The sequence below is a fragment of the Lolium rigidum genome, chromosome 3, assembly GCF_022539505.1.
Source record: "Lolium rigidum isolate FL_2022 chromosome 3, APGP_CSIRO_Lrig_0.1, whole genome shotgun sequence".
Taxonomy (NCBI): domain Eukaryota; kingdom Viridiplantae; phylum Streptophyta; class Magnoliopsida; order Poales; family Poaceae; genus Lolium; species Lolium rigidum.
Genome location: NC_061510.1, coordinates 215,161,228 through 215,186,075, shown reverse-complemented (window position 1 = coordinate 215,186,075; position 24,848 = coordinate 215,161,228). Strand labels below are relative to the sequence as shown.

Below are 24,848 nucleotides of genomic sequence, written 5' to 3'. Positions count from 1 at the left end.
GATGTATTCTGACACTGTTTCTCCGCGCTTCTGTCGTACTTGTGCTAGATCGGCAATGCCAGTCTCGGAAGCCTCTGAGTGATACTGCATGTGGAACTGCTCCTCCAAGCTGCTTCCAAGTCCGGATTGAGTCCGGTGGCGGCGATGTGTACCACCCGAAAGCCGATCCTGTGAGGGACCGTGCGAAGAACCTCACACGCAGCTCATCCGATGCTCGAGATTGTGCCCAGTCTGTGCCAAATATCGGCTCACATGCTCGATTGAGCTGGAGCCATCCGATCCACTAAATTTGGAGAATTCGGGGAGCCGATATTTGGGTGGTAGTGGGATCAACTCGTACTCGTTGGGGTACGGCTTGGAATAGCCGATTGCCCTCCTTTTCGGCACCATGCCGAACTCGGTCTCTCAAGATTGTACTGATCTGATCCGCGGTGCTCGGCTGCCGGAGTCGAACTACGAAGATTCGCCGGAGTGGCATACTTAGCCGGCCACGCTTGCTTCTCAAGCTCCGAGCCAAGCTGCGGGAGTTGGGCTGCGGAGGTTTATCGGAGTGGCATACTTAGCTAGCCACGTCCGCTTCTCAAGATCTGTTCCCGAAGTTCCTCCTCGCTGTTGCGGAAGTCCCCTGCTTGTTGCGGTCCGGTTTGTGAGTGCCCGATTCATTGCGGTCCGGCACGTATGTGCACGTGTATCCGTGAGGGATCTCCTTAGGCGCCTCATGCAAGAACTGGTAATCACTAGGGTCACCACCGATCTTGTAGACGACGTATGCCGGTGAACTCGGCACTTATGGTGCTGCCAACGCGAATGGCAGCGGTGGTCGGGACCGGAGTGGCATCTCTCCTTGGTGAGTCCCTAGAGCTGGTCCCGACGGAGAGTATCGATGCCTCATGATTTCCTGGATCACCCGAAGAGCGACACGCTCCAAAGTGTTCACCGAGGCTCTCGGAATGGCGGTGCGGCGAATGAGCTACCATGAAGTTAATCTCCCGACGCAGGGACCTGGTGCGTTCTTCCGACGGGCGGACAGGTCCACTCCATCGAGCGCGCCTTCGGTGAGAACCCTTTCCACCCGATGCCGTGTGAGCGGGTTCTCTGGAAAGAGCCGATGAGGTCGGCTTCGAGGATCGCTTTGACCTCGTCATACTTCTTCTTGAGCTCCTCAGTCAGATCCTCGTACGTGACTGGAGTGTCTTCCGCCATCTCAGATGTAGATGGCGATGCAGTTGATGTCAAAGACGGTCCCACCGGGCATGCCAGAATGTGTTGCGGTCAGAAACCCACCGGCGAGCAGCGACGGGCAACACAGTAGAGTCGGGAGGCTCCCAGGACTGCGGCTGGCCCTGGTCCCTCGAGCGACGGCCCGCAAAGACTCGGCACGCACGTCCGATGCTCGGTGCAAGGGCGTGCCACCCGACCTATACCCGGTCGGGAAGGTGTTGGATTTGCCTCGCTTAGTTTCCTGCATAGCATACACGTAAACATTAAATACGAGCCTCGATCGGCTCTCGGGTTGTCCCGTGAATCGGCTCAAGGAGCCGATCCACCCATGATCCGTACGAGGTGTACGATCAGATGGTGGTCCTGCTTGATCAATATAAAGCTAAAACGACCTACGACGATTTAGGGTTTTCACCACATAATCGGAACATCCTACGCGTGATTGAGCCTGGCGGCCACGCACGGTGATCATAAACCGACCCTAGACAAGGCCTAAAAACCAACATGAAGTTGATCTCCGGAACATCCTGTCTAGGGCTAGCAAACTACACCCTACGTGCCACCTGGATCCTTCAACCCGTTTGTAAGGCCTAACTATGCGGATATTAAACTAATCCTTGAAGAACAAGGAGCAATCATAACGGATCGGATCTACTAAATAATGATCAAGCGGGGTGCCGCCCTTACACCTAAGATAGGTGTAAGGGCGGCTAGACGTCTAAGGGTTGCACGGACGAAAGCATATGATACGATGAAGCAATGCTAACCCTAACACGTCTACGATAACTACGTTGCTCGCCATCAACAAGGTTTCAGCACGAGCAACGCATGGATAGCGAATAAACGAGTACTGCCTAGATCGCAAGATACGATCTAGGCAGCATGATGCTTACCCGGAAGAAACCCTCGAGATAAGGGAGTTGGCGATGCGCCTAGATTGGTTTGTGGTGAACGTGATTGTTGTTTATTTCATAAACCCTAGATACATATTTATAGTCCGTAGACTTTCTAACGTGGGAATGATCCCAACCGTGCACGAGCCAAATTCTATCTAACTGACACGTATCCTACTATATTTACAGATACACGGGCAAACTAGCCCAAACTTTGCATATAAGGCCGATTCATGTATTCCTTCCATGTATATTTTTCAAGCCCATCTTTAATCGCGGCCCACCTCTGATCCGGTCAAATTCTGGTGATAACACATACTTAATTAACCGTCCAATTAATATTTTGAACAACGTGCGCTTCTGTTAAGCCGAGACGGAGGATGTACTACACACTTTAACCCACAATTTATAAATATACAAGCAGTCGGAAAACCTACTTCAAAAAAATGTAACAAACGGTGGCATGCTTTTTTTAATGTCTAGATATTCTGAAATAAAATATAATAGCTTAGGATAAAAAACTAGTGGCTCCACATGCCAAGGGGAAGATTAGGGCATGTATAATGGTGATGACTCAGCTGTCTGTAAAAGATAGTTATAGGTGATTTTGGTGATATGGAGGAAAGAGAATAAGGAGAGAGAAGGAGGCTATCTGTAAAGTTACAGCTGTAGGCTTCTTACAGACAGCTTACATACATCATTTTTGCTGTTGTACGAAGGGTGTCTATAACTTCTACTCACATATAGCTATGACTAAAAATAGATAACTTACAGACAAACTATTGTATACATTATCATAGATGATATGAAATAGTATTAGAGGATCCGTCGTACATGCCCTTAGGGCCAGTGGATCGTTCAGAACTTGTCTAACTGGCCAAACTAACCGGCCTCTCGGGAAGAAAAGCAACCGGCGGCGGGTTGGTGGCTGGGTGACCTGTGAGTGTCGAGAATGGCAACCGGTGGCGGCTCGAAGAGGCGGCATACGGATGAGGAAGGGGGGCGAGCCCAACCTGGCTTGGAGGAAGACCGCATCACGACCCTGCCGGAGGCTCTGCGGCTGCACATCCTCGCGCTCCTCCCGCTCAAATCCGCCATCCGCACCGGCGCGCTCTCCACGCAGTGGCGCGCACTCTGGACGCGCCGCTGGCCGGATCCTGCCTCCATGGAATTGCGCGTCGCCGCCCTACAGCCGCTCATGGAATCCCTGGAGCGGCGCGGGCGGCGGCGCATCGACCGGTTCTCCCTCTCCTTCGAGATGGGCGAGCTCACCGCCGAGGAGTTCCGCCGCTGCCTTCACTATGCCGCCGCCTGCGCCGTCGCGGACCTCCAAGTCCACCTCAGTCGGGGCTCCAACCGCATCTTGAAGTTCCGGCTGCCGCGAGGCAACCCACACCTCCAGCGTCTCTCCCTCGAGGGCATCGGCGTCGGCCTTCCCAACCCATTCCGCTACGAGTCCCATCCCCACTCTGTCCTCGACGCCATCAGCCTCCACCGCGTCACCATCTCTGACCATGACGTCTTCTCTCTGGTCGCCGCATGCCCGCTCCTGCGCACCCTAGATTTACGCTACTGCAAAGGTCTACGCCGCGGCAACTTCCCTGCCGGGGCTTACCTGAAGAGCGTCACCTTCGCCGAGTGCAAAGGCCTTGCCGGCGTTTTGTTCAGGAAGGCCCCGGGCCTCCGCTCCTTCCGCTACAGTGGTGGCTACCTTGCCGCGGACCAAATCCCGACCACCATTGACGACCTTTATCTCTGCTTCGGGGGACCTGACCGCGGCAATTGCTTGGGGGGCACCACATACGACGCAGATGGGAGACTCTGCAGGCTGCGTAGAAGTTGTCTCGATGCACTCATCGATGCCTATAACCTCACCGTGATTACACTCTGCAGCAGTGCCCTACGGGTCCGTTCATTGCTTGATTCCATTCCATCGTGTTGATTCTACTGCTCAGTTACTCAGAAGCTTCTTCTTTGCTTTTACCTTGCACTTGCAGAGAGTTTCTGGCAAGGCTCGTGCCAAATCAATCCATGGAAATGCTGCTGTGTGCAGATTACAGAATTTGAGGGAGGTGCAGCTGCTGATGTTTGCAATGTTCGAAGAAAATTTGCACGACATTATGGATTTCCTCATGACCTGCTGCAGCCCTCGATTGGAGAGATTATTTGTGCAGGTGAATGCCAACTGTTTGTTAGATTCTACATTTCATTATGACCTTTGTTCTTGACTTGTCCTGTCGTCCAATGTTAAGCAAATGCATTATCACCATGCTTTGTTTTGGATGCCTGCTCTTTCTGTGTTATATTTCTTCGAATGCTTACTATGCCCTCTTGCAGCTTCCAACAAGGAGTGGTCAATATAAGCCACAGGAAGAACCATCGGATTCAGAGGAAGATGGGTCAGAGGAAGATGAGCTAGAGGAAGAGCTCTCGGAGGAACATGAATGTAAGATGCATGCATGGGACAAACATCTGTGTTACGGAGAAGAGCCTGAGAAAGATCAATCCGAGCAAACCGAATCAGAGGAAGAGGTGTCAGAGGAAAATCACTCAGAGGAAGACGAGCCAGAGGAAGACGAATCAGAGGAAGAGGTGTCAGAGGAAAATCACTCAAAGGTAGATGAATCGGAGGAAGTTTGGTCAGAGGAAGATGAGCTAGAGGAAGAGTTGTCGGAGGGATCAGAGGAAAGTCACTTCAAGGTAGACGAATCGGAGGACGATGGGTCAGAGGAAGATGAGCTGGAGGAAGAGCTGTCAGAGGGATCAGAGTATATTCACTTCAAGGTAGACGAATCGGAGGACGATGGGTCAGAGGAAGATGAGCTGCCGGAGGGGCAGGCATCGGAGGAAGATGAGACTGAGGGAGAAGAGTCTGGTGAAGATCAATCAGAGGAAGAGGGGTCAGAGGAATCGGTGGAAGAGCCACTAGGGAATGGATGTGAAAACCTTATTTTTCTCAAGATGATGAATTTCATGGGCCGCCACAATGAGATGCGGCTACTAAGCTTTCTGTTGAAAAGGTCTCCCAGTCTCAACCAATTGATACTATTTACTCCCAGTGATCACCCAAAAGGGCTTCATAAGGATCATCTGGTTACATCCGATTTTCTTGAAACAAAACTGCTGCCTCTAGAAAAGGCCTCTCTGAATGCACAGATAATCCTCAGTGAACCGGATACTACTGCAGTCCAGCCGTTGCATTGGGAGATCTTTGTCAAGGTTTAATTATTTGCCAACAGGGAACTTTTGGTCAGATAATTTTAGATATCAAAGGCTAGCAACTTTGTGTAAGATGAAGTGCCAGGTAATCATCAAGATTTGCATGATTCTCGTGTTGTGTAGTCCATGAAAGATGAACGGCATGGATTATATTGTGTATTTGTTTTATTTGAGACTATTTCAAGTATCATGTTCACCGTCCTGTCTCCTTATGAAGATTCGTTGTCATATTGGTGTTTTGCTGAGAACAAATTGCTTATTTATTAAGTGTTGCTGGTGGCTTTGCTAAGAACTAGCTGATAAGGGTTCGGTGCAGTAGTTGCACAAGAAAGTCTCTTGTTGAAATACTGTAGGATGCTGTGTCTTATTATGTTCTATCTTTGTGCTCGTCAATCTTGATATACATGTAGAGAAGTTAAGATGCTCTATCTTGATATACGGGTAGAGAAGGTATTCAAGCCTGATGATCATGCCCTGTTTTTAGGGCAACGCTGCTCCAGAGCTGTGTGTTTCTCATTACCATATTCTGTTTGGTGCCTGATGCTGGTGATTGTCCCTGCTTTGATGAGAAGAGTTTGAGTTCTTATTGTGCCTACAACGTGATAGATGGTACACTCTCCCCCCTGCCAACGGACTCGGCAAATGCAACATGGGGTTTGCGCAACATGGTCCTTCCCTTGAAACTGAAGTGCAAATGAGTACTAGTCACCACATACAGTTCTAGGTTTGGCTCTCTGCATAAAGCTCTTCCATTATCTAAATAAACTGCTATCCTAGCTATTCAATAAATTGTTACTGTCTGAACTTGTTAGTATGGTTGTTGCTTGGTTGTCGAAGATAAATGATGTCTGGGTCATTGGTTGACACTAAATGAACAAGCTCTACTAGACTCGGATCTTTTTGTGCATTACGACTTCAAAATTAGTTCGACACTAACTGAATAAGCTCTACTTGACTTGGTTACCGTGCAAAGCCAACTAGATTGGTCCATTACGATACAAGTGGGGCATGTTTTTGTTGGTTTGCTGATAAAATCGTTCTATACTCATGTACTACTCATGTACTATAATGAAAATTAGTTTTAGCATTCTAAGAATTGTACGGGGCTGTGGTTCTATTTGCTGTTGGGAACAAGTGTTTTGTTATTAACAATAAGCATTACAAAAAAAGCTATCAAGTGTAGCATTGCATTTACATGTGCAAACGTAACAGGTGAGGATGCACCTTTTTAAACTACACAATCACTAGCTTACAGTTTCAAACCCTTCCATGACACAAGCATCCAGGGAAATAGTTTTCAAGAATAAATCACAAGCATCCTGCCTGATTTTAGACATTGGTTTCTATCACTGTCGAAACAAATACATTTGCAGTTTCCTGATGTATGTGGACTGCATCTGGTACTAAGTTACTTTATCTTGGATACCACATTCAAATCTTAACATGGTAGTACATTTTGCTAGATGTTCATGATTGGGGAAAATCTCAAATCCTCAACTGTATAAATGGGTGCTCCCCCCGCGATTCCTGAGACTGCAGTAGCGTTCTGCTTGCTGCTCCAACAGAGCTTACCTCTGAGCATGATTATATGTTGTACCAAATCATAACCTTTTCACACTAGGACTATATATGAAGCCTTTTCACATTTGTGTACCTAGTAGCACAGAACATAAATGCCAACAAATTCAAGAAACTCAACCCAGCCATCATCAAGTAGAATCTATCCAAATGTCCTTCATTCAGGTTACCAGGTATCCAGCCTGGAGTGTCTCCTGTGGCTGTGAACACAGGCACAAGAGACAGGATGAACGTATTAAGGTAATTTCCAGCCGCGACGTTGGCAAAACAGAAAGCCATGCACAGGCTTCTCATGGAGTCTGGCGATTCACCGTAAAAGAACTCGCTTATCCCAATGAGAGTGAACACCTCGCCAGCTCCTAGCAGCATGTACTGGGGTCCCTGCCACAGGATGCTCATCGGAACGGCCACCTGATGGTGAACCAATCCTTTATCCTGTGCGATCCGCAACCGGTTGCTCTCCACCACTGCTGCTGACGTCACTGATAGCATTGAGAAAAACAAGCCAACTCCCATCCGTTGCAGCGGTGTAATGCCGTTCGTCCTCCCAGTGAATTTTCTGAATACCGCGACGAGGACTCGTCCATAGAATGGAATAAGTAGAAGGGCAGTGATGACTTGTACGGACTGGAAGGACGCAGCAGGTATTTCGAAAGAGCCGAGATGTTTCTCCATTACCATGCCTTGCTCTACAAACGTCGAAAACACGTGTTCTTGAACTGTAGAATATAGTATCACCGTAGACCAGATTGGCAACATCCTGACCAGAATCTTTAACTCCTCCACCTGAGTGACAGTGCAGATCTTCCATGTACTAAGTTGGCGAGGAGATTCACAGCCAGATGGTGTCACGATTGCAGCTCTATCAAAGAAGCTGAGAGAAAAAGAAAACAGATTAGAACCTTGGATAATATTTAACTGGAAATGCAACAGAAATGGATGCATATGTAGGCTATAAACTTAAGATTTGAGTTGGCAGCATAGAGTACTAGTATTACTTAAGCCCATCTGTATGCTCCAATTTCCGGCTGCCTTGGATTGCTGAACCTTGACCCAGGAACTCATAAAGAGCTGTGGAGTCGCATGGCAAATCTTTACCGAGGTTGCGAGTAGACGCGACAAGAACCTGGCATATTCTTGCAAGAGGGCTTCCTCCAGGTTTCTGGAATCTATACGCATCTGAGCCGAAGAAAAGAGTACATGCCCCTAAAGCCACAAACGTTGTAGAAATGGCAAAACCCCAGACCCAGCCTTCATGGTCTTGCACCCACACAATAATAGTCCCTGAGATCAGCGAAGCAGCATTGAGGGTGAAGTAGTACCAATTGAAATAAGTGCTCTTATTGGTTCTCTCGACTTCATCAGTGTCATCAAATTGGTCGGCTCCGAAGGACACGACGCAAGGTTTCTGTGCGCCATACCCTAGAGCAACCATGTACAACCCGACGAAGAATATGTACTGAGAAGACACGGGGCCTGTTGGAATAATCCATGCCAGAGGACCGGTGGAGATCAACGGAAGAGCCGCGGATAGAAGCAACATCATCATTCCCTAAATGAGCAGAATGGGAATAAAAGGTAAGCGAACACGTTAGGGAAGTCAAAGTTCAACTCCAAATCCCCTGACCAGAGAGCGTTTAGTTCAGAAATGAAAGAGGAGAAAGAACTTATGTACTCTCTTCTCTCTTGATGATAAATGAGTATGAGTTATTTGTAGCACTTACTAGAAATAAGACTGTGCAGAAGATGAGACCTGTCCTGTACTTGCCCAGATATGAATCAGCTAAGAAGGCTCCAAGTAAAGGTGCGAGGTAGCTGGTACCTCGCCAAGTTGCAACGTCTCTTGCAGCGGCCACGTTTGTTTCATGTAGGACCTTTGTGAGATAACTGACTAGGTTTTTCGAGATAGAGATATAGGCCAGATACAAGCAGAACGAACAAACTGCACAAGGAAGTTTCTTCTCTGTTGGATCTTGCATTGAGTATGGAAAGCAGTAATGAGAACTGCAGTGCAAAATTCAATAGGAATACAGGGCATCGTCACAAGATTTTGTTAATGTTTGGAAACGGAGGTCACAAATATTGTCGGGATGTTATATGAACGTTTGGGTACAGTGAGGTGTCACTGCTCTGCTCAAGTATTCATTCTCAGAAAGGGAGAAGAAAAGAGTATTCCGTAGGTATCTAACCATTATCTCATCGTGCGAGATGAGCAACTAAGAGCGCAAACAATATGTATATGAATTTCTTGTTCTAGTATAATGAATGGTACGCTAAAAAAGAAAGTATTTAACTACTATATGTCCTATATGGTCTTCCAGTAGAACTCTAATTGTAGAGAAGCATTTTACAGTCCTGACCTATGGTTAAGGAGCAAGCCTTCCAGTTCCCTGTATCTTTCCTGCAAGCAGGACTCCCACGGATGCAAACAGATCCATCGCCTGTATATTCGGCACTACTCTGCATTTCGCAGCAAAAAAAAAGGAGAAGCAATTGTAGTGATATATAGTTCTACAAACCAAATCAATTATTGGGAACTCATACAAGAACACAACACGAATTATGAACCAAGTCAAAACATAACAGAGAGGGAGAGAAGACAGACCTGCAGCGAGGAGGAACTGTGCTTCCCCAGCAGAGGGCCCTTCTCCGTGGAGTCCATGGCTGGCTAGAAGGAGGAGGAGGCAGACAAGGTTATATATATGCCGAGAAAAGCAAGACCGGGAAGAATACCACTCCAAGGAGGAGGAAAAACTGTTGGTTCAATTTTCTCAAAAACTGTTGGTTCAAATGTCTCTGTCCAAGCAAGGATAAGGCCGGCTCCACACTGAACTGTCTCACTGTGCACCCTATTTTTTTCTGCTTCGTTCCTAAACGAGCAAGAGGTCAATACATCGTCTTCCAGTCTCTATTTGACAATAGTGCTTCGATTGTGCTATGCTATAGTTGCGAGTTGTGACAGCTTGAGACCAACGCCGATGCTGGTGTGGTTGTTGGCTCTGCCTGAACTGTTGTTAGCTTGCCAAGATCGGTGTGCTTTGCAGAGGTAAGAGCTTTTTCTTCGTAACTCTGGAGGTTAATTAGTGGTTTTTTTTTTTGCATGTCTTGGTTTCGTGGCTTCGTGCCATACAATTCTGATGGAACCGATACCCATCGATCATTTCGTGTTCTTTGGAGTGTAACTGAGATCTCTTTTTTTTGCAGAGAAAATCGAGATTTTATTCCTCTGTAACAAGGTTACGATCATCCATTACAAGCTGTGAAGCCCATTGAGGAACTTGGCTTTACCAAAAAGCGGTATTGCCTTCCAGCCTACCAAAATTGGCAAGACAATGTACACCCCTATTTTGTTCGCTATCTAATTTCACAAGGATAAATTCTCGAAGACTCAAGATGGGATTCACCTCATCAAATATATGGCCATAGCATGACCTATTTCGGCCAGGATCTTTCAAAGTTGTTAATATTGAACCACAGTCCGTCTGGATTACTAGTGGAGATGTGCACCACTCCAGAGCAAGAGAGATTCATTCCATCATAACACACGCTTCAGCCTCCAGCGCTTCATTACAATGAGATAGGCATCGCTATGCAGAGTAGATGACCTCACCACTCGAATTTCTTAGGACCATACCTGCTCCAGCTCCTCCTTGAGCGTCGAACGAATCATCAACAGATAAAGCAGCCCAACCTTGGTCCGGCATAGGCAGGCTGGATTTTCTGACTGAACCTCCTGCTGGCTTTGGGACTAACAACACATGGTCCTTTGCCCTTCGGAATTTCATCCACCGTCTGTTTTTTCCCAAGCTGCCAAACTTTCCAGGTGAGCATGATGATCATATCTCTAGTTCCTGTTGGTACAGAATCCAGCAAGTCAAAAAGCCATTCGGCCCCAGTGTTCTGTATAGTATTCTGAGCCGGAACAGGCCATACCCCCCTCATGCAGTCCCAAATCTTCATAGCATTTGGATATACGACCAGTGCATCGAATGAGTCCTCGTCCGTCATGCCGCATATGCGACAAGTTCCAACGACATGTAAGTGTCGAGACCGCATTTTTACATCTGTAGCCAAGGCACCGGAGATGATTTTGCAGGCAAAAAATTTCATCTTCTCGGGTAGGGATGAATCCCACACCAGCTTCCACACCGGTCTAATTCCATCTGGCCAAGAGCTAGATGAACCACCGGCTGTGTTATCAATATGAGCTGAAACAGCAGTAAAATTACCTGTTTTCTCGGGAGGCCAAGCCAAGAAATCTTGTTGCAATCTTGGTGAAGTCCTAATATTCAGGGTAGCTTCTATATCAACAGGTAAGAAGTATCTGTTCAAACGGTCAACATTCCAGGCACCATTTTCATCTAGAAAGTCAGATACTCTATTATAGTGACAGTCATCTTTAATCGAGATAGGGCGGAAGGTTGGTCCTTTAGGTATCCAGGGGTCCCTCCAGGCTCTTATACTTGTGCCATTACCCACTCTCCATATTACACCCTTTTTCAGTAGTTCCAAGCCATACTCTATCCCTTTCTAAAAAGCCAACGAATTACCAACAAAGACAGTATCGATCAGGTTGCCTGTAGGGTAGTATGTGGCTTTCAGAAGGCGTGCACATAGACTGTCGGGGTTATCAATTAATCTGCAAGCTTGCTTTGCTAGCAAAGCTTGATTAAACTTTCTCATATCTCGGAAGCCCATACCTCCATGAGATTTGGGGAGAATCAAATTATTCCATGCAAGCCAGGCCATTTTCCTCTTCCCCTTCTCAACTCCCCACCAATATTGGCGCATCAGCTTAATCAACTCATCACAAGATGCAGGAAGGTTAAACACACTCATCACATAAGTGGGTATAGCTTGTGCCACGGCCTTGATTAATATTTCTTTCGCTCCACAACATATATTTCTCTGCCCAATCCACAAGTCCCCTGCTCATACTTGCATGAAGCGACTCAAACCGGCCTTTGTCCATTCTGCCATCCAGCACAGGCATGCCCAAATATTTTGGATCAAGAAACCTCTAAATTTTGCTTCACTTCAAGAGCTACATTGCAATGAAGATTAAGTTACAGTTATCGATACACCTTATGAAATGAAGATTGATAGATTACATTTCACCAAGTTTTATTTGATCTCAGACTACTGCACGGCATATGTATTAGCAGGATGACATTAACGCATTGATTTAGCAAAAAGGTGTGGCAGTTTGCATGGATTTATAAAATGATTCTGGCATTATTTCGTGAGCAAAATGTGCATTTCATGTATAGTCATAGTCGTACAAAATTATGAATGCAATGTTTGAATGGAAACCACATTTCATCATGTTTGTCATATAAAATTAGGCGTTGTAGGGCCATACCTGCTTTGGTGGGTCTCACCGGTGGTGCAGGGCCTCTCCCGGCCTTGTAAACATTCTCATTCGAATTCAATACAATGATGCGCAGATCTTTCACAGGTTCCCGAAATTATCATCTTTGTCACACATATTTAGGATAATTTTTCTATCATTGCTTATAATATCTTATAATTTCGTGGCTAAGCACGGGCGACAATCGCATGCCAATGGAACAATGAGACCAAAAAAAGAAACTGCAGAACTTCCATATGCAGAAGTACTCTACAAAATTTGTAAAAGGCAAAAAGATTGTAAACATTCTCATTCGAATTCAATACAATGATGCGCAGATCTTTCACAGGTTCCCGAAATTATCATCTTTGTCACACATATTTAGGATAATTTTTCTATCATTGCTTATAATATCTTATAATTTCGTGGCTAAGCACGGGCGACAATCGCATGCCAATGGAACAATGAGACCAAAAAAAGAAACTGCAGAACTTCCATATGCAGAAGTACTCTACAAAATTTGTAAAAGGCAAAAAGAGTTGTCTTAGCCCAGGTTCGAACTGGGGACCTTTAGTGTGTGAGACTAACGTGATAACCGACTACACCACCAAGACTTTCTGTTTGAAACGCATTTATAGTTTAATTGTCCATAGTTTAATTGTCCAAAACTTAGAATTGGTACCGTTTGAGTCAGTCCGTGAGAGTTTGAGGCTGAGAGCCTGGCATTACCCTCTACGGCAGCCCATCCTGCCTGCCCACCATGGGCAAGAAGAAGTCCGGCAACAATGGCGACTATCCCGAACCCAACACCTCCACCCGCAAACGCAAACGCCGGAAACCTCGAGACGCCATGCCCGATCCCGGTTCCGGCTCAGAATGTTCGCCCCCATCCTCGCCGGCCTCCGTGCGCCGCCTTCTCGACCCCTACTCCAAGCCCCGCCTCGTCGCATTCCTCGCGGGCGCGGCGGCCGCAGACCCCGCTCTGCTCGCGCGCGTCCGCGCCGCCGCGGACTCCTCCCCCTCACACCGCAGGATCTTCGTCCACGGCCTGCCCCCGCACGCCGACGGCCCCGCCCTCCAGGCGGCGTTCTCCGCGTTCGGCCCCCTCTCCGACTGCCACGTCGTCGCCGACCGCGTCACCGCGCGCTGCAGGGGCTACGGCTTCCTAACGTTCCTCTGCCGCTCCGCCGCCCGCCTCGCGGTCCGCGCGCCGTGCGTCGTCGTCGCGGGCCGGCCCGTGTCCGCGCAGTTCGCCTCGGCCGGCCCCGACCCATCTGGCGCCGCCGCCGCCGGGAGGCGGGTGTACGTCACCAACGTCGCGCCGGACGCGAGCGCGGAGAGGCTGGGCGCGTTCTTCGCGCGGTTCGGGGAGCTCGAGGGCGGGCCGTTCGGGTTCGACGCCCAGACGGGGAGCTCCCGCGGGTACGCGATGTTCCTGTACCGCGCGGCGGAAGGCGCCAGGAAGTTGCTCGAGGAGCCGTACCGAGTCTTCGAGGGCCGCACGCTGCACTGCCAGCTCGCCGCCGATCCCGCGCGGAAGAAGAGCAAACCGTCGTCAGCATCTTCTGCCGCTGCGGCGCCGGCGGCAGCGTCGACCGCGCTGCGTCCAGTTCTCGATGCCGTCGTGGCCGCCGGCGCGGGAGACCTTGCAATGTACGCGCGAAACCCCGCTCAAGCAGCTACCTTGCTCGGGCAGAACCCGATTCTAGCAGCCGCTTCGCTGAGCGCTGCATTGGCATCTGCTGGGGTTGTGCTGACTCCGGCAGCGCCCACGGCGGCACGGAGCCCGGCAGCCTTGGCTGCCTTCAGTCATGGCTCTTGTCCTGTTGCTGCTGCTGCTACGGCGACGAGGAGCCCGTCTGGACCAGCAGTGCCACCACCACCGGTGAAGGTTTGGAGCATACCAAATGGTGCTGCGGGGCTGCTTGGACCATACAAGCCGCCGTCCTCTGGCCTGCAGCGACCGTCAGGAAATGGGCAATGCTAGGGAACTGATGGAGTGATGGAGTTCTCCTGCACGGATGTCCGATGGTAAACCGTCTCTTGCTGCCAGAATGCCTGCTCAATCTAGCTTGTCGTTCTAAGGCTTTGCTTGTCAGAATTTAACAATGTCATCAAACTTCTGGTGTGTTTGCATTGTTTCAAAACCTGGTGCACTGACTACGAAAGCTTGCGGTATTCAATATTCATGATGTGTGGACAACATATGTATCACAGAGTAATTCATCAGAGAACCCATTCATCAGAACTAATTTCTGACGGCATAATCTCTTAATTGCTGAACAGCACATTTCACATAAACTCATTTCATCACAACTCAAATCCTACCAACTGAGCAGATCTCACATGATGCAAGAAGATGCTCAACAGAACTGGTGTTGTACAATGTGTGGTTTCTTTAGTTGGAGGGTCAAAGCTGGAAGAACATAAATGGCATTCCCATTCGTTAATCGTTACACATCAAGCCTCCCTCAATCAAGAAACTGACTGTATTATGTACAAGGTTACAAATCATTTCCTTCTTTAGTCACAGCATTTGATCTTCTATAATGCCTATTACTAGTAGGATTAGCTCCTTGGTCATTGCTGATGTATGCCACTGTTGCTTCTGTCGATATGCGGGTCGTAGCATCACACCAGGGGCATGCCTGGCACTCGCCGATCGTCAACGGCACTGCAAAGCGCACCTTAAATAAGGGACCATGACACCTCAATTCCACCTCTTGGAGTTTTTCATCGATTTCGATTTCTGCTTGCTTTGTTGGAAGGCCTGCACCTTCTGTTTCTTCCTTGCAATTTTCTCCGCCTACATTCAGGTTCAGAAAAAAAGGATATTATAATTCAGGCCATGGTCACAATATGACGGATACAGTGCAGTACAGAAACAAAAATACATATCAGACATCCACCTTGGACATTTTTGACTTGGCTTTTACTTTTGGGGCCTTTTCCTCAAGCTCTTCAGCACGTGCAAGTTCCCTCTCTCTGGCCTCAAGGTTCCTTTCAAGGTAATACTGCAAAGATAAAGAGGAATATTTCATCACTTCTAGCTTTTAACATGACCTGAGATGGTTATTGCAAATTTTATCACTGCATATCCACTCAATGGGTTATGAACTTCTGATTTATTATCTTTGATTATGTGATTGCCACTGTGATATCGCAATATGATTTATCTGTTGATTTGCCGAAATGCTAAAGTTGCTGACAAACTATTTTGTACGGCTGGCAGCTAATAACTTTGTTAAAAAGCTGAAACAGTTTTTTTTTTTTTGCGAAATGGAAAATATATTGATCACTCAAACAGAGTACATTTGTCCCGGCAGAGAGCTGTTACATCCCAGCGCCTGATCCAGGCCAACAACTAGTTGTGGCGTTAGAAAGACCAAACTTAACTCATCATATATCATATATGTATGATGTGAAGATATATAAGCAGGAAATAGTTCAAAATATTTCAGACCAAATACAATCACAAATCTGAAGCAAGGATATTTTGTAAGGTAGTATAGATTATTAGGAGCATTGGAGAACTTACATTGTAATCTCCTTGATAGTCCTGGATAGTTTGATCTTTAACTTCAATGACCCTATTAACTATTTGTTTTACAAAATACCGATCATGAGAAACTGTTATCACGGTGCCTGTGTATTCAGATATTGCCTCCTGTCATGCATGCAGAAGTACTTATTAGAACTGCATGCACCAGAAATACCAACGGAAATTCAAGAACTGGTAGATCAGACAATAAAAATAAAAATGATTTGATTTTGCAAAGAGTGAAATTCCATCCAACCTCAAGCATTTCTTTTGATGGAATATCAAGGTGATTTGTTGGTTCATCCAAAATCAGTAAAGTAGATGGGGTCACCATGAACTTGCAAAAGGAAAGCCTCGCCTGATGAAATAACACACAAACGATCAGTAAATGTACACAAAGTATAAACACTGTTATATCCTATACTAGATCAGAACTAACATGAAAATGCACATTACCTTCTCTCCGCCACTTAAAAATTGAACCTTTCTATCCAGCATGTCATCCCTAAAATTACAACGACCAAGGAGACCTTTGATATCATCAATTTTCCAGTCCTCTGCAGCATCAGCCACAGTATCCAGCACAGTTTTCTCTAGATCGAGAGCTTCTGCCTGGTAAAAGAGCATATCCCATGAATCAGAATGGGAGAACAATATGAATGATTACTTATTAAATAATGTTGCAGTTTAAGCAGCACTATTGCGACCAAGTGCCTAGCAAGATTTTACTTGAGTAAACTTATCAACCCTATTATTACCTGAACAAAGAACATATAAGATAATGAAAAAACATCATTAGAAAACATCTATTTGAGAAATCTGGCGTACCTGATTCTGCTCGAAATAGTTTGGCAACACATTATGCTCCCCAAGGATCACTTCACCTTCTTGTGGTTTCTCCATCCCCAAAGCAAGTTTCAGTAATGTGCTCTTCCCACATCCGTTGGGGCCAATAATGGCTATTTTTTCGCCTCTCTCAACTATCAGGTTAGCATTGTTGAACAATGTCTGTACACAATATAAAAACAGCAAGGATATATTTAGAAAGTGTTAAAAGTGCAGACTGCAGAATACCACTTTGTTAATCAAAAGAGTAAAAGGTTGAAAGAGTTTGGTATAGAAATATAGAATAATCTGACCTTGTCCCCGAATCCAAATTTGAGATTGTTTATTGCTAACACAGTTCTGCCGCTTCTCCCACGCTCGGGAAACCTGATCTTTAACTGCTTTCTTTGGAAAGGTTTCTCAATCAACCCTTCTTTCTCAAGCTTTTCCAATTTCTATTGTTTCAAACAGGACAAAATTAGTGATCACAGGAAAAGTAAGCAACAATGAATTATACAAACAGAGGTTGAAAAATAATAATAACAATCAATCAAATTGATTTGATGCAAGCAACAAACATGCAATTCATGCAGTTACCTTCTGCTCACTTGAAGCACGCCCTGAGCTAGCTCCAGCCCCAAGCCGAGCTATGAGTTCCTTTGTGTGCTCGATCTCCTTCTGCTGCTTCTCCCACGCCGCGCGCTGAGTTTCCACCCATATCGCCTTTTCTAGAATATATTCTGAATAGTTACCCTTATATGTTTTGGAGACACCAAATTCAGTCTCCACTATCTTCGTACAACACTGATCAAGGAAAGCCCTGTCATGAGATATGATGACCATCGGCACATCCTGCGTCTTAAGGTAGCTCTCGAGCCACTCAATGGTGTCCAAATCGACGTGATTTGTGGGCTCATCGAGTAGAAGCAAATCAGGATCCTGCACATAATCAAAATTGCTATGTTAAATACACGCAAAATGAAACTTTATACTTGGTCAGATAAAACTAAAGTCAGTTGCAGTCGGACTATCTATCTAAATTCATTGACAATGCCATTCTACGTTCTCTGAGTTAGTACTTCACCACTTGTCTACCATTGTCAATTTGTCACCATCATTTCCTACATGTAAACTCCTCAAGTTTTTTTATCTATACCTGAAGAAGTATCTTCCCCAGCGACATCCTCATTTTCCAGCCGCCACTGAAGGATGCTACGAGTCGATCGGCATCCTCCGGCACGAAGCCCAGCTCGGGCATGAGCTTCTGAATCTTGACCTCCACCATGCCAAGGTCGACATCCTGCGACTGGCGCTGCAGGAGGTCAAGCTCATCGAGGAGCCTCCCCATGAGGTCCATGTCCTCGGTGGCGCGCTCGAGGGCCGCCTGCACCTGGTCGAGACGGTCCTTGACACCCATCTCTTCCTGGAAGGCACTGAGGAACTCTTCCCTGACGGTCCGGGAGGCCTTGACCTCGAATTCCTGGCTGAGGAAGGCGATCTTCATGTTCTCCTTGGCCTTGATGACGTTGCCGCCGTCGGGGTCCTCGAGGCCGGCGATGATGCGGAGCTGCGTGGTCTTGCCAGCGCCGTTTACGCCGACGAGTCCCACCTTCTCCCCGCGCTGCACCTCCCAGGACACGTCCTTGAGGACGGTCACCCCCTTGTACGACTTGGTGATGTTCTCCAGCCGCACCCCGGACGGGATGCTCGAGGCGCCGCTGTTGGACCGCTTCTTCCTTGACCCGGCGCCGGACGCGGCTTTGGCGGAATCACCAGAGAGGAGGGCGGAGAGGTCCTGGTCTGCATCCCCTTCGGAAGTGGTGGTCGCGGAGGAGGATAGGGAGGTGGTGAGGCGGCAGTGGATTGGGGAAGAACGGCGATGGCGGCGGGAGGGAAGAGACGGGGAGGGGCGAAAGGGGGCGTGGGGGTGGAGGGAGGAGCGGAGGAGCTTGGCGGAGAGGACGTCCATGGTGGCCATGGAGTTCTCGGGAGTCCTCTGCTCTCCCTCTGGTTTTGGGTGTGGAGGGAGAGAGGCCACACAAACCCAAGAGAGGGGAGTGTATGGGTGAGGGAAGAAGAGGAGAGCAAAAGTAATTTCGTTTTTCTTTTTAATCAAAAATTCAAGTGATTTTTTGGGGAGAGGATGAGTTTGAATTTCGTGCCATTTATACCCCTAAATTCTAGGGAATAAATGTGATTCAGGTGATCCTCTTTCTTCTGTTGAGGAAAGTCTAGCTTTATTTTTATTTTGAGGGAAAAAGTCTACTTTTACATACTCCAATTTGAAATGAAGTAGAGGAAGAAATAGTTTCTTGTGTTAAGTTATTGAATTCTAACTACTATCCAATTTATCTAATTTTATGTGGTATCAAAAAAATGAAAAAAAAGGATAAGAGCCGCCCCTCCAAGCCCCAAAGTGCATTTATATATATATAAAGTTGAACCTCTTTTACGAGAAAAAAAGCTTTAAATTTCTATTGCTTTCAATCCATTATTGGATTGATTGTAAACATTGTGTGTTTCCCTGGTATTTAGTTCAAGTGTGAGTGAGACACAAAAATCACATCCATTCCAAACTCACCTTAACAGAGTTTTGTTATGCAGTTCTAAAATTATGGTTTGGTTCCAAACTGGGGTGGGGTTTCCCCTCCAAAACCCCTTGATCACCGATCAAATTTATTTATGCATCTCAAGTAGTAGGGATGGTCTTAATCCATTTTAGAGCCTTTATGGTCCAAAGGAATAACATATAATGTTTCGAGGATTTATTATATGAGCCTCTTTTTTTTGGTTTGTACGATTGCAAATCATAAAGATTTATCCTACTCCCTCCATCCCAAGTATCTAGAAAAAGTTGACCAAGTTATTTTGGGGTAGAGAGAATGTGAAAATTTCATATGATATGTTTCTATAACAACTATGCTATGCACCTAAACCCCCAACAATATTAGTGTAATATTTCGGTTGCAGCCAAATAACTTTTATTATACTTTTCTATATCTTCGATTCATGTAATATTTACATAAGACATGTGAATGTTAAGTCTTTCCTATTACTATATTTTAAGAATCGTGCGAACCGAAAAAAAAAACCTAAGAGATAACCGTGACCTTGATTGCTAAACAACCAGAGCCTAACATAAATTTGTGTGTGTGTGTGATTGTTATTGCTGGAGTTCATCGCGCGTTCTTATTGTTGTTTCTAAAGATATTCTCAGCTCGTTTCAAAATATAGGATGTTTAAATTTCATGAAAAATCAATGCTTCCAAATGTGTAGGTGGAAAATATATAATACCAAATCCAAATAGATCCCCCATAAAGGATATTTTTATTGTGTATTTATTTTATATTTTAGATATTGGTATTTTGTTCTATATATAAACTTGCTTGTATTTGACATTCTTTTATTAAGACACATGTATTATCTTCTTATATTTTATTTTTTAAACTGTATCTTCTTATATTTTAGAACAGACATAGTACCAATATTTTGCAAATTTCTTAATTTTCGTAACACCGTTGGTGTACGCACGCGCCAAAAAAAGATTGTTCCTCTGTTCACGAAAGTCACATGGTGTTAAATTGTTTGACATACATGAACGATTATCTGCCGTACGTGCTGCCAATTTGGTATGCAAACTTGACCAGCACGAAGGGAGGAAAAACTCTGGTGGCTCACGCTCGTTGGAACTTGGAAGTAGACGACGACGGCACGTCGCCATGCATGGATGGGTCGCCAACCGGGCGAGCGTGTGGCCGTCCATGGACGGAATCCTGCGAGGCTCCGCGGCCAGCAGGAGACCACCTACGTGTCCACTGGGCAGGGCTCTAGCGGTGATACTAAACCAAGTAACGCCTCACACACGTACGCTCAGAAGTCACCTCGTAGGCACAAATAGCGGTAGACACTTCCTATCGTATCCCGATGGGAAACAAATATCGGACTCATCAGACTCCGTCTATTTCTCTTCCATCGCACGGTCTGCATGAACTTAGTGCCCAATATTTTTTTCCTCGGACGGCACCTTCCTTCGGGTCCCTATAAAGTGAGCCGACGCGGCGCGTCCACCGGCCCAAATCAAAAAGCTAGGGTTCCAAATCTGTAGCAGTAAATCCAAATTCCGGCGAAATCAGTTTTCTGGTGAAGCGTTGCGTCTCGTATCCAGCCGTGGCTGGTGGGGAGTGTACGACAATGTTGTCCTCCATCGATTCCCAGGCTCTGAAGGTCGGTATCACCAAAAGGATGAAGGCGGAGGAGACGGTGGTGGCCGGTGAGAAGGGGTGCACCACCAAAAGGAAGGCGACGGCCAGCAACGGCGATGGTGGACTGAAGGAGGAGAAGCTGCAGGTGGAGGTGAAGCCCTTGACCCTGATCTTGGACTCTGAAATTAACCAACCTGAGGAACTCGATACCCTAATATCCAACAGCAGTGAACCTGATGAATCCAAAACCCCGAGCCCCAACGACAGCGTATCTAAGGAATCTGACGCCGACTGCAGCGAACCTGAGGATCTAGATGAATGTGTCTCGGATGAATATATGTCGGCAAAATGGGCGGAAATGATGGCCGAATTAGGCTTCGAGGACTCTGATTTTGCTGAATACAGAGAGCTCTTTGTCGTGGATAACCAACAGGTGGAGGAGTCTGCTTGATTTCGATGAGCATTACTTTTGGCCAACATATGTGTTGTCCATCTGAAAAAACATACGTGCTGTCTACTCGTCTATATTAGTGAATGAATCCACCAGCCAAAAGGCTGGTGCTTGATGCTGTTCAATTAGTTAATGTCTACCTGTGTTACCAAACTATGTTGTTATCCACGTTCCTTTGGCTAAATCAGGCCTTGATGAACTCTATGTATCCTAATTTGTTTTAGTACAACCCTGTTTGTGAAATCCTACTGATCTGTGTTTGCCCATGGTGTTGTGCTTATTTGTATTCGTGGTGATGAAGTTTTCAAGATTTCTGGAATGATTGTGTTTCCATAGCTGCACAACGTAATTATGTCAGGACTCTTTGCATGACCAGCTTATTTATATGTTGCAATCTATTTTGTGTGCCCACGAACTGCGCGCCAACAGTTCAGTTGTATTTTGCTTAACAGGGAAGGCAGGTTAAGATACTAGCATGTTACGCGAGGGATTTCTGTATGGTTTGAATCTATATATGTATGCAAAGGTTGATGTAGTCTTGTTCTGCTGAAGTGTGGCCAAGAGTAGTGGGACATATTGTTTGCACAATGTAAGCGGAAATTCAATTCGGCACATGGGAGCATATGCTCCTGCCATCGGAAAAACATTTTGAAATATTCAAAAAAATCAAACAAAAAATTTCTCGCTTACGTATCAACATTTTACGTGCGCACATCAAATCTTGCGAAAAACCGACATTTTTTGTGACTTGTGTAAAAAAGACAAATAAAACGTCTCGTACACAACCTTCTTTTACACAAAAAATTGTCTTTTTTACGGATGGCACTCAAAATGTCGGTTTTCTGTGAAACCACTTTTTGAACATGTTGAATTTTAAGATGTATCCACTAAATTTTATGTTCAAATTTTTCAACATTTTAAAAGTGCATTTAAAACAAAGTTTAAAAACCGGGAGCATATGCTCCCGGGTGCCAAAACGCCACTGTAAGTTAATACTATCTCTAACTTGCTAAGTTGTCATCAGAGAACCTGAATCTAGCATAATTTGGTGATTTCTGATTATTATACTGATTATCATGTTTCCAATTGTAGATCCATCGCACACTCTTATGCTGTTCACGTAACTGAAACATGCGGATGCCTACAGACTACTGCTGAAATTCTTGTAGGCAAGGTACCAAAACTTGTGCAAAGGAACATTCTCTTATTCCAGTTTTTTCATTTGGCAATGTCAGTCATTTGAAATTTGTCTTTTATTTTCTAAGTTGTATTTGACAGCAAGAATGACTGACATCTATTTTCTCTACATTCTTCACTACTTAACTAAGATACTGGAAAGCTTGGCAGAACTTTATCTCTATTTGCTGGAATATTTTATGTTTTGCCGTTTGGTTAACATTATATCTCTTCCTTTGAACTCCATGCACGTGATTTAATGGTTGTGGTGGCTGTTCTTGCTTTACTAGTTTCAGTTTCAATACATGTAGGTTCTCCTATTATATTGGAAGGTTTGGTAGTTTTGGCCAGTGTCCAGCAACAAACTCACCCTAAGACCTTGTTTGGATTGGGCATAAGCAGTGTTTCTCGGTATTTATTTCAAGTGTTAGATAAATACAGCTAGACACAAAAAATCACACCCAAAATCACATCCACTCTAAGAGGATTTTCTGTTTTTCTTTATGGTTAGATTAACCTAAATCTTTTAGTTTCAAAGCTAGTGGTTTGATTTGTTTTTTCCACTAAACACCTTTGAACATTAATCAGGGCTCCTTTTGATGTGGCTTAAGCCACCAATTGATGTCCCAATTCACGAATTGACCAAGGGGATGATGAGGGAGATGAGAAAAGGAGGGATAAAACACCAAAACAAAAACACAAGCTCACACGCCCGGATACAAATCGAATTTAACCTCCTTAGCTTGATTAACTAAGCCAATAGAATCATCCAAGGAGAGACCAAGAGGTAGAATCCTTAGATGAGAGATTGGTGATGAGATCCAACACTAGGGTATGAGGGAGAGAGTGGAGTTCCACTAGAATCACTCATAAACAAGCATCAAATCCACATAGGTAGCCTTCATTACATAGGAAAGATTATCCCAGAGGTAGAGGAGCAAAAGCTCAAGTGGATAATCCCAAAACTATGTCTAACCGTAGTTCATGCGGGTACGGAGACACATATAACCCAAACCAAGTCAGGGGTAAATTAATTAGGCATTACAATAGATAAATAACATAGCCATCGATGGGCAAAGGAACGGTTCAGATCTGGGTAAATTTAGTTGAGGCCGGTTCTACCGGTAGTGCCACCGGTGTTGGTACTGGTAAAAGACGAAAGGGGAGCCAGGGGTTACTTGGAGCCATCTCCCTTCACTAGTACCAGCGGAGGTACCACTGGCGGTGGTACCGACCGGCTCCTGCCGGTAGTACCGGCCTCGTGGGGCGCGGTCGGATGCGGTCGGGCGCGGTCGGTGGGGCTGCCCGGTTGCGTTGTTGTCTGGGTCGAGCCGGACCTGTCCGGCCAGTAGTACCGGGCCGCCATGGCCGGTCATACTGGGCCGCCATGGCCGGTCGTACCGGCCCTGCCCTGGCCGGCTGGAGATCCTTCTCCCTCTCCTCCTCTTCTTCTTCCGAGAGACCTTGACGCTTTCTTGTTGCTTCTCCTTCGAACGCATACCTAAGCACATGAAGAACATTCGAATGAAGTAGCAATCCATCCAAGGTTGTGTCGAGGTCGAGTGTAGAGAGGATTGAGTTCACCTTATCGTGTCGTTCTTTCACTCGGGCTCATTGACATAGGCATCCCCAATGGGCCTGTCATCGGTCCACTTGGGGGACTACTTGGCCTTGGTGTAGTTTCGACCTTTGGAGGGGCTACATCATCTCGCCCCTTGGGAAAGAATCGTCCTCGAATCTATTTCTTCCTCGTCTCCGTGATATGGTGAGAGGTCCGAGATGTTGAAAGTGTTGCTCACCAATTACTTGGACGTGGGTATGTCGATGGCGTAGGCATTGTTGCTGATGCTCTTGAGCACCTTGAAGGGACCATCTCCTCGTGGCTTGAGCTTGGAGTTGCGTTCATGTGGAAACCTTTCCTTACAGAGGTGTATCCAAATGAGGTCACCTTCTTTGAATATCCTTTCTTTCTTCTTGGCATTGAGTCTTTTAGCTTGGAGAAGGACATGTTCTTGTATTGTTGCCCTTGTGTCTTCATGGGGTTTCTTCATGTTGTTGGCCGGCGCGCTTGTCGAAGTCCATGTTGGTTCTCTCATGAAGTGGTAGAGGTAGGATGTCGAGTGTCGTTGATGGTTCGAAGTCGTCGACGACCATGAATGGGCTTCGCAATGTTCTGGAGTGCTTAGCCCGGTTTTATGCGAAGTCCGCATGAGGGAGGCATTCTTCCCAAGTCTTCAAGTTCTTCTTGACGAGTGTTCGGAGCATCGTGGAGAGGCTACGGTTGACAACCTCCGTTTGTCCATCCGTTTGTGGGTGTGATGAAGATGAGAACAATAGCTTGATGCCGAACTTGGCCACGAGAGATTTCCAAAGGTAGCTCATGAACTTGAT

The 24,848-nt window shown here is 46.1% G+C and overlaps 3 protein-coding genes, 1 long non-coding RNA gene and 1 other non-coding gene across 5 annotated transcripts; 2 read left to right on the top strand and 3 right to left on the bottom strand.

The window, feature by feature from the left end:
- Positions 1 to 3,066: 3,066 nt before the first annotated feature.
- On the top strand, positions 3,067 to 6,000 carry LOC124696050. The gene is made up of 3 exons (XM_047228833.1): positions 3,067 to 4,020; positions 4,112 to 4,288; positions 4,452 to 6,000. The coding sequence occupies exons 1-3, from the start codon at positions 3,067 to 3,069 to the stop codon at positions 5,337 to 5,339; spliced, it is 2,019 nt and encodes a 672-aa protein (XP_047084789.1). The 3' UTR covers positions 5,340 to 6,000.
- Positions 6,001 to 6,618: 618 nt separating this feature from the next.
- Positions 6,619 to 9,650, bottom strand: LOC124702987 (protein NRT1/ PTR FAMILY 8.3-like). Its single transcript, XM_047235183.1, has 5 exons — positions 9,517 to 9,650; positions 9,272 to 9,371; positions 8,636 to 8,853; positions 7,910 to 8,463; positions 6,619 to 7,785 (listed from the first exon to the last, which is right to left on the bottom strand). Exons 1-5 carry the CDS (start codon positions 9,571 to 9,573, stop codon positions 6,957 to 6,959), a joined length of 1,758 nt encoding a protein of 585 aa, XP_047091139.1. The 5' UTR covers positions 9,574 to 9,650; the 3' UTR covers positions 6,619 to 6,956.
- Positions 9,651 to 9,768: 118 nt separating this feature from the next.
- LOC124702988 lies at positions 9,769 to 10,303 on the top strand. Its single transcript, XR_007002855.1, has 2 exons — positions 9,769 to 9,957; positions 10,116 to 10,303. It is a non-coding gene; the product is annotated as an uncharacterized LOC124702988 (long non-coding RNA).
- A 2,498-nt stretch (positions 10,304 to 12,801) lies between these two features.
- Positions 12,802 to 12,875, bottom strand: TRNAV-CAC. Its single transcript has one exon. It is a non-coding gene; the product is annotated as a tRNA-Val (tRNA).
- Positions 12,876 to 14,678: 1,803 nt separating this feature from the next.
- Positions 14,679 to 18,668, bottom strand: LOC124702986 (ABC transporter F family member 5-like). The gene is made up of 9 exons (XM_047235182.1): positions 17,784 to 18,668; positions 17,225 to 17,566; positions 16,942 to 17,082; positions 16,631 to 16,810; positions 16,259 to 16,414; positions 16,059 to 16,160; positions 15,800 to 15,928; positions 15,171 to 15,275; positions 14,679 to 15,067 (listed from the first exon to the last, which is right to left on the bottom strand). The coding sequence occupies exons 1-9, from the start codon at positions 18,603 to 18,605 to the stop codon at positions 14,972 to 14,974; spliced, it is 2,073 nt and encodes a 690-aa protein (XP_047091138.1). The 5' UTR covers positions 18,606 to 18,668; the 3' UTR covers positions 14,679 to 14,971.
- Between the last annotated feature and the right edge of the window lie 6,180 nt (positions 18,669 to 24,848).

Coding starts and splice junctions, on each gene's coding strand:
- LOC124702987 (XM_047235183.1), bottom strand. CDS start 9,573: ATGGACTCCACGGAGAAGGGCCCTCTGCTGGGGAAGCACAGTTCCTCC. Junction 8,854..9,271: donor GGCTTGCTCCTTAACCATAG/GTCAGGACTGTA, acceptor TTCCTTGTGCAG/TTTGTTCGTTCTGCTTGTAT. Junction 7,786..7,909: donor GAGCATACAGATGGGCTTAA/GTAATACTAGTA, acceptor TTTTTCTCTCAG/CTTCTTTGATAGAGCTGCAA.
- LOC124696050 (XM_047228833.1), top strand. CDS start 3,067: ATGGCAACCGGTGGCGGCTCGAAGAGGCGGCATACGGATGAGGAAGGG. Junction 4,021..4,111: donor TCTGCAGCAGTGCCCTACGG/GTCCGTTCATTG, acceptor TTGCACTTGCAG/AGAGTTTCTGGCAAGGCTCG. Junction 4,289..4,451: donor TGGAGAGATTATTTGTGCAG/GTGAATGCCAAC, acceptor GCCCTCTTGCAG/CTTCCAACAAGGAGTGGTCA.
- LOC124702986 (XM_047235182.1), bottom strand. CDS start 18,605: ATGGCCACCATGGACGTCCTCTCCGCCAAGCTCCTCCGCTCCTCCCTC. Junction 16,811..16,941: donor AATTTGGATTCGGGGACAAG/GTCAGATTATTC, acceptor TATTGTGTACAG/ACATTGTTCAACAATGCTAA. Junction 16,161..16,258: donor TTTTAAGTGGCGGAGAGAAG/GTAATGTGCATT, acceptor TTATTTCATCAG/GCGAGGCTTTCCTTTTGCAA.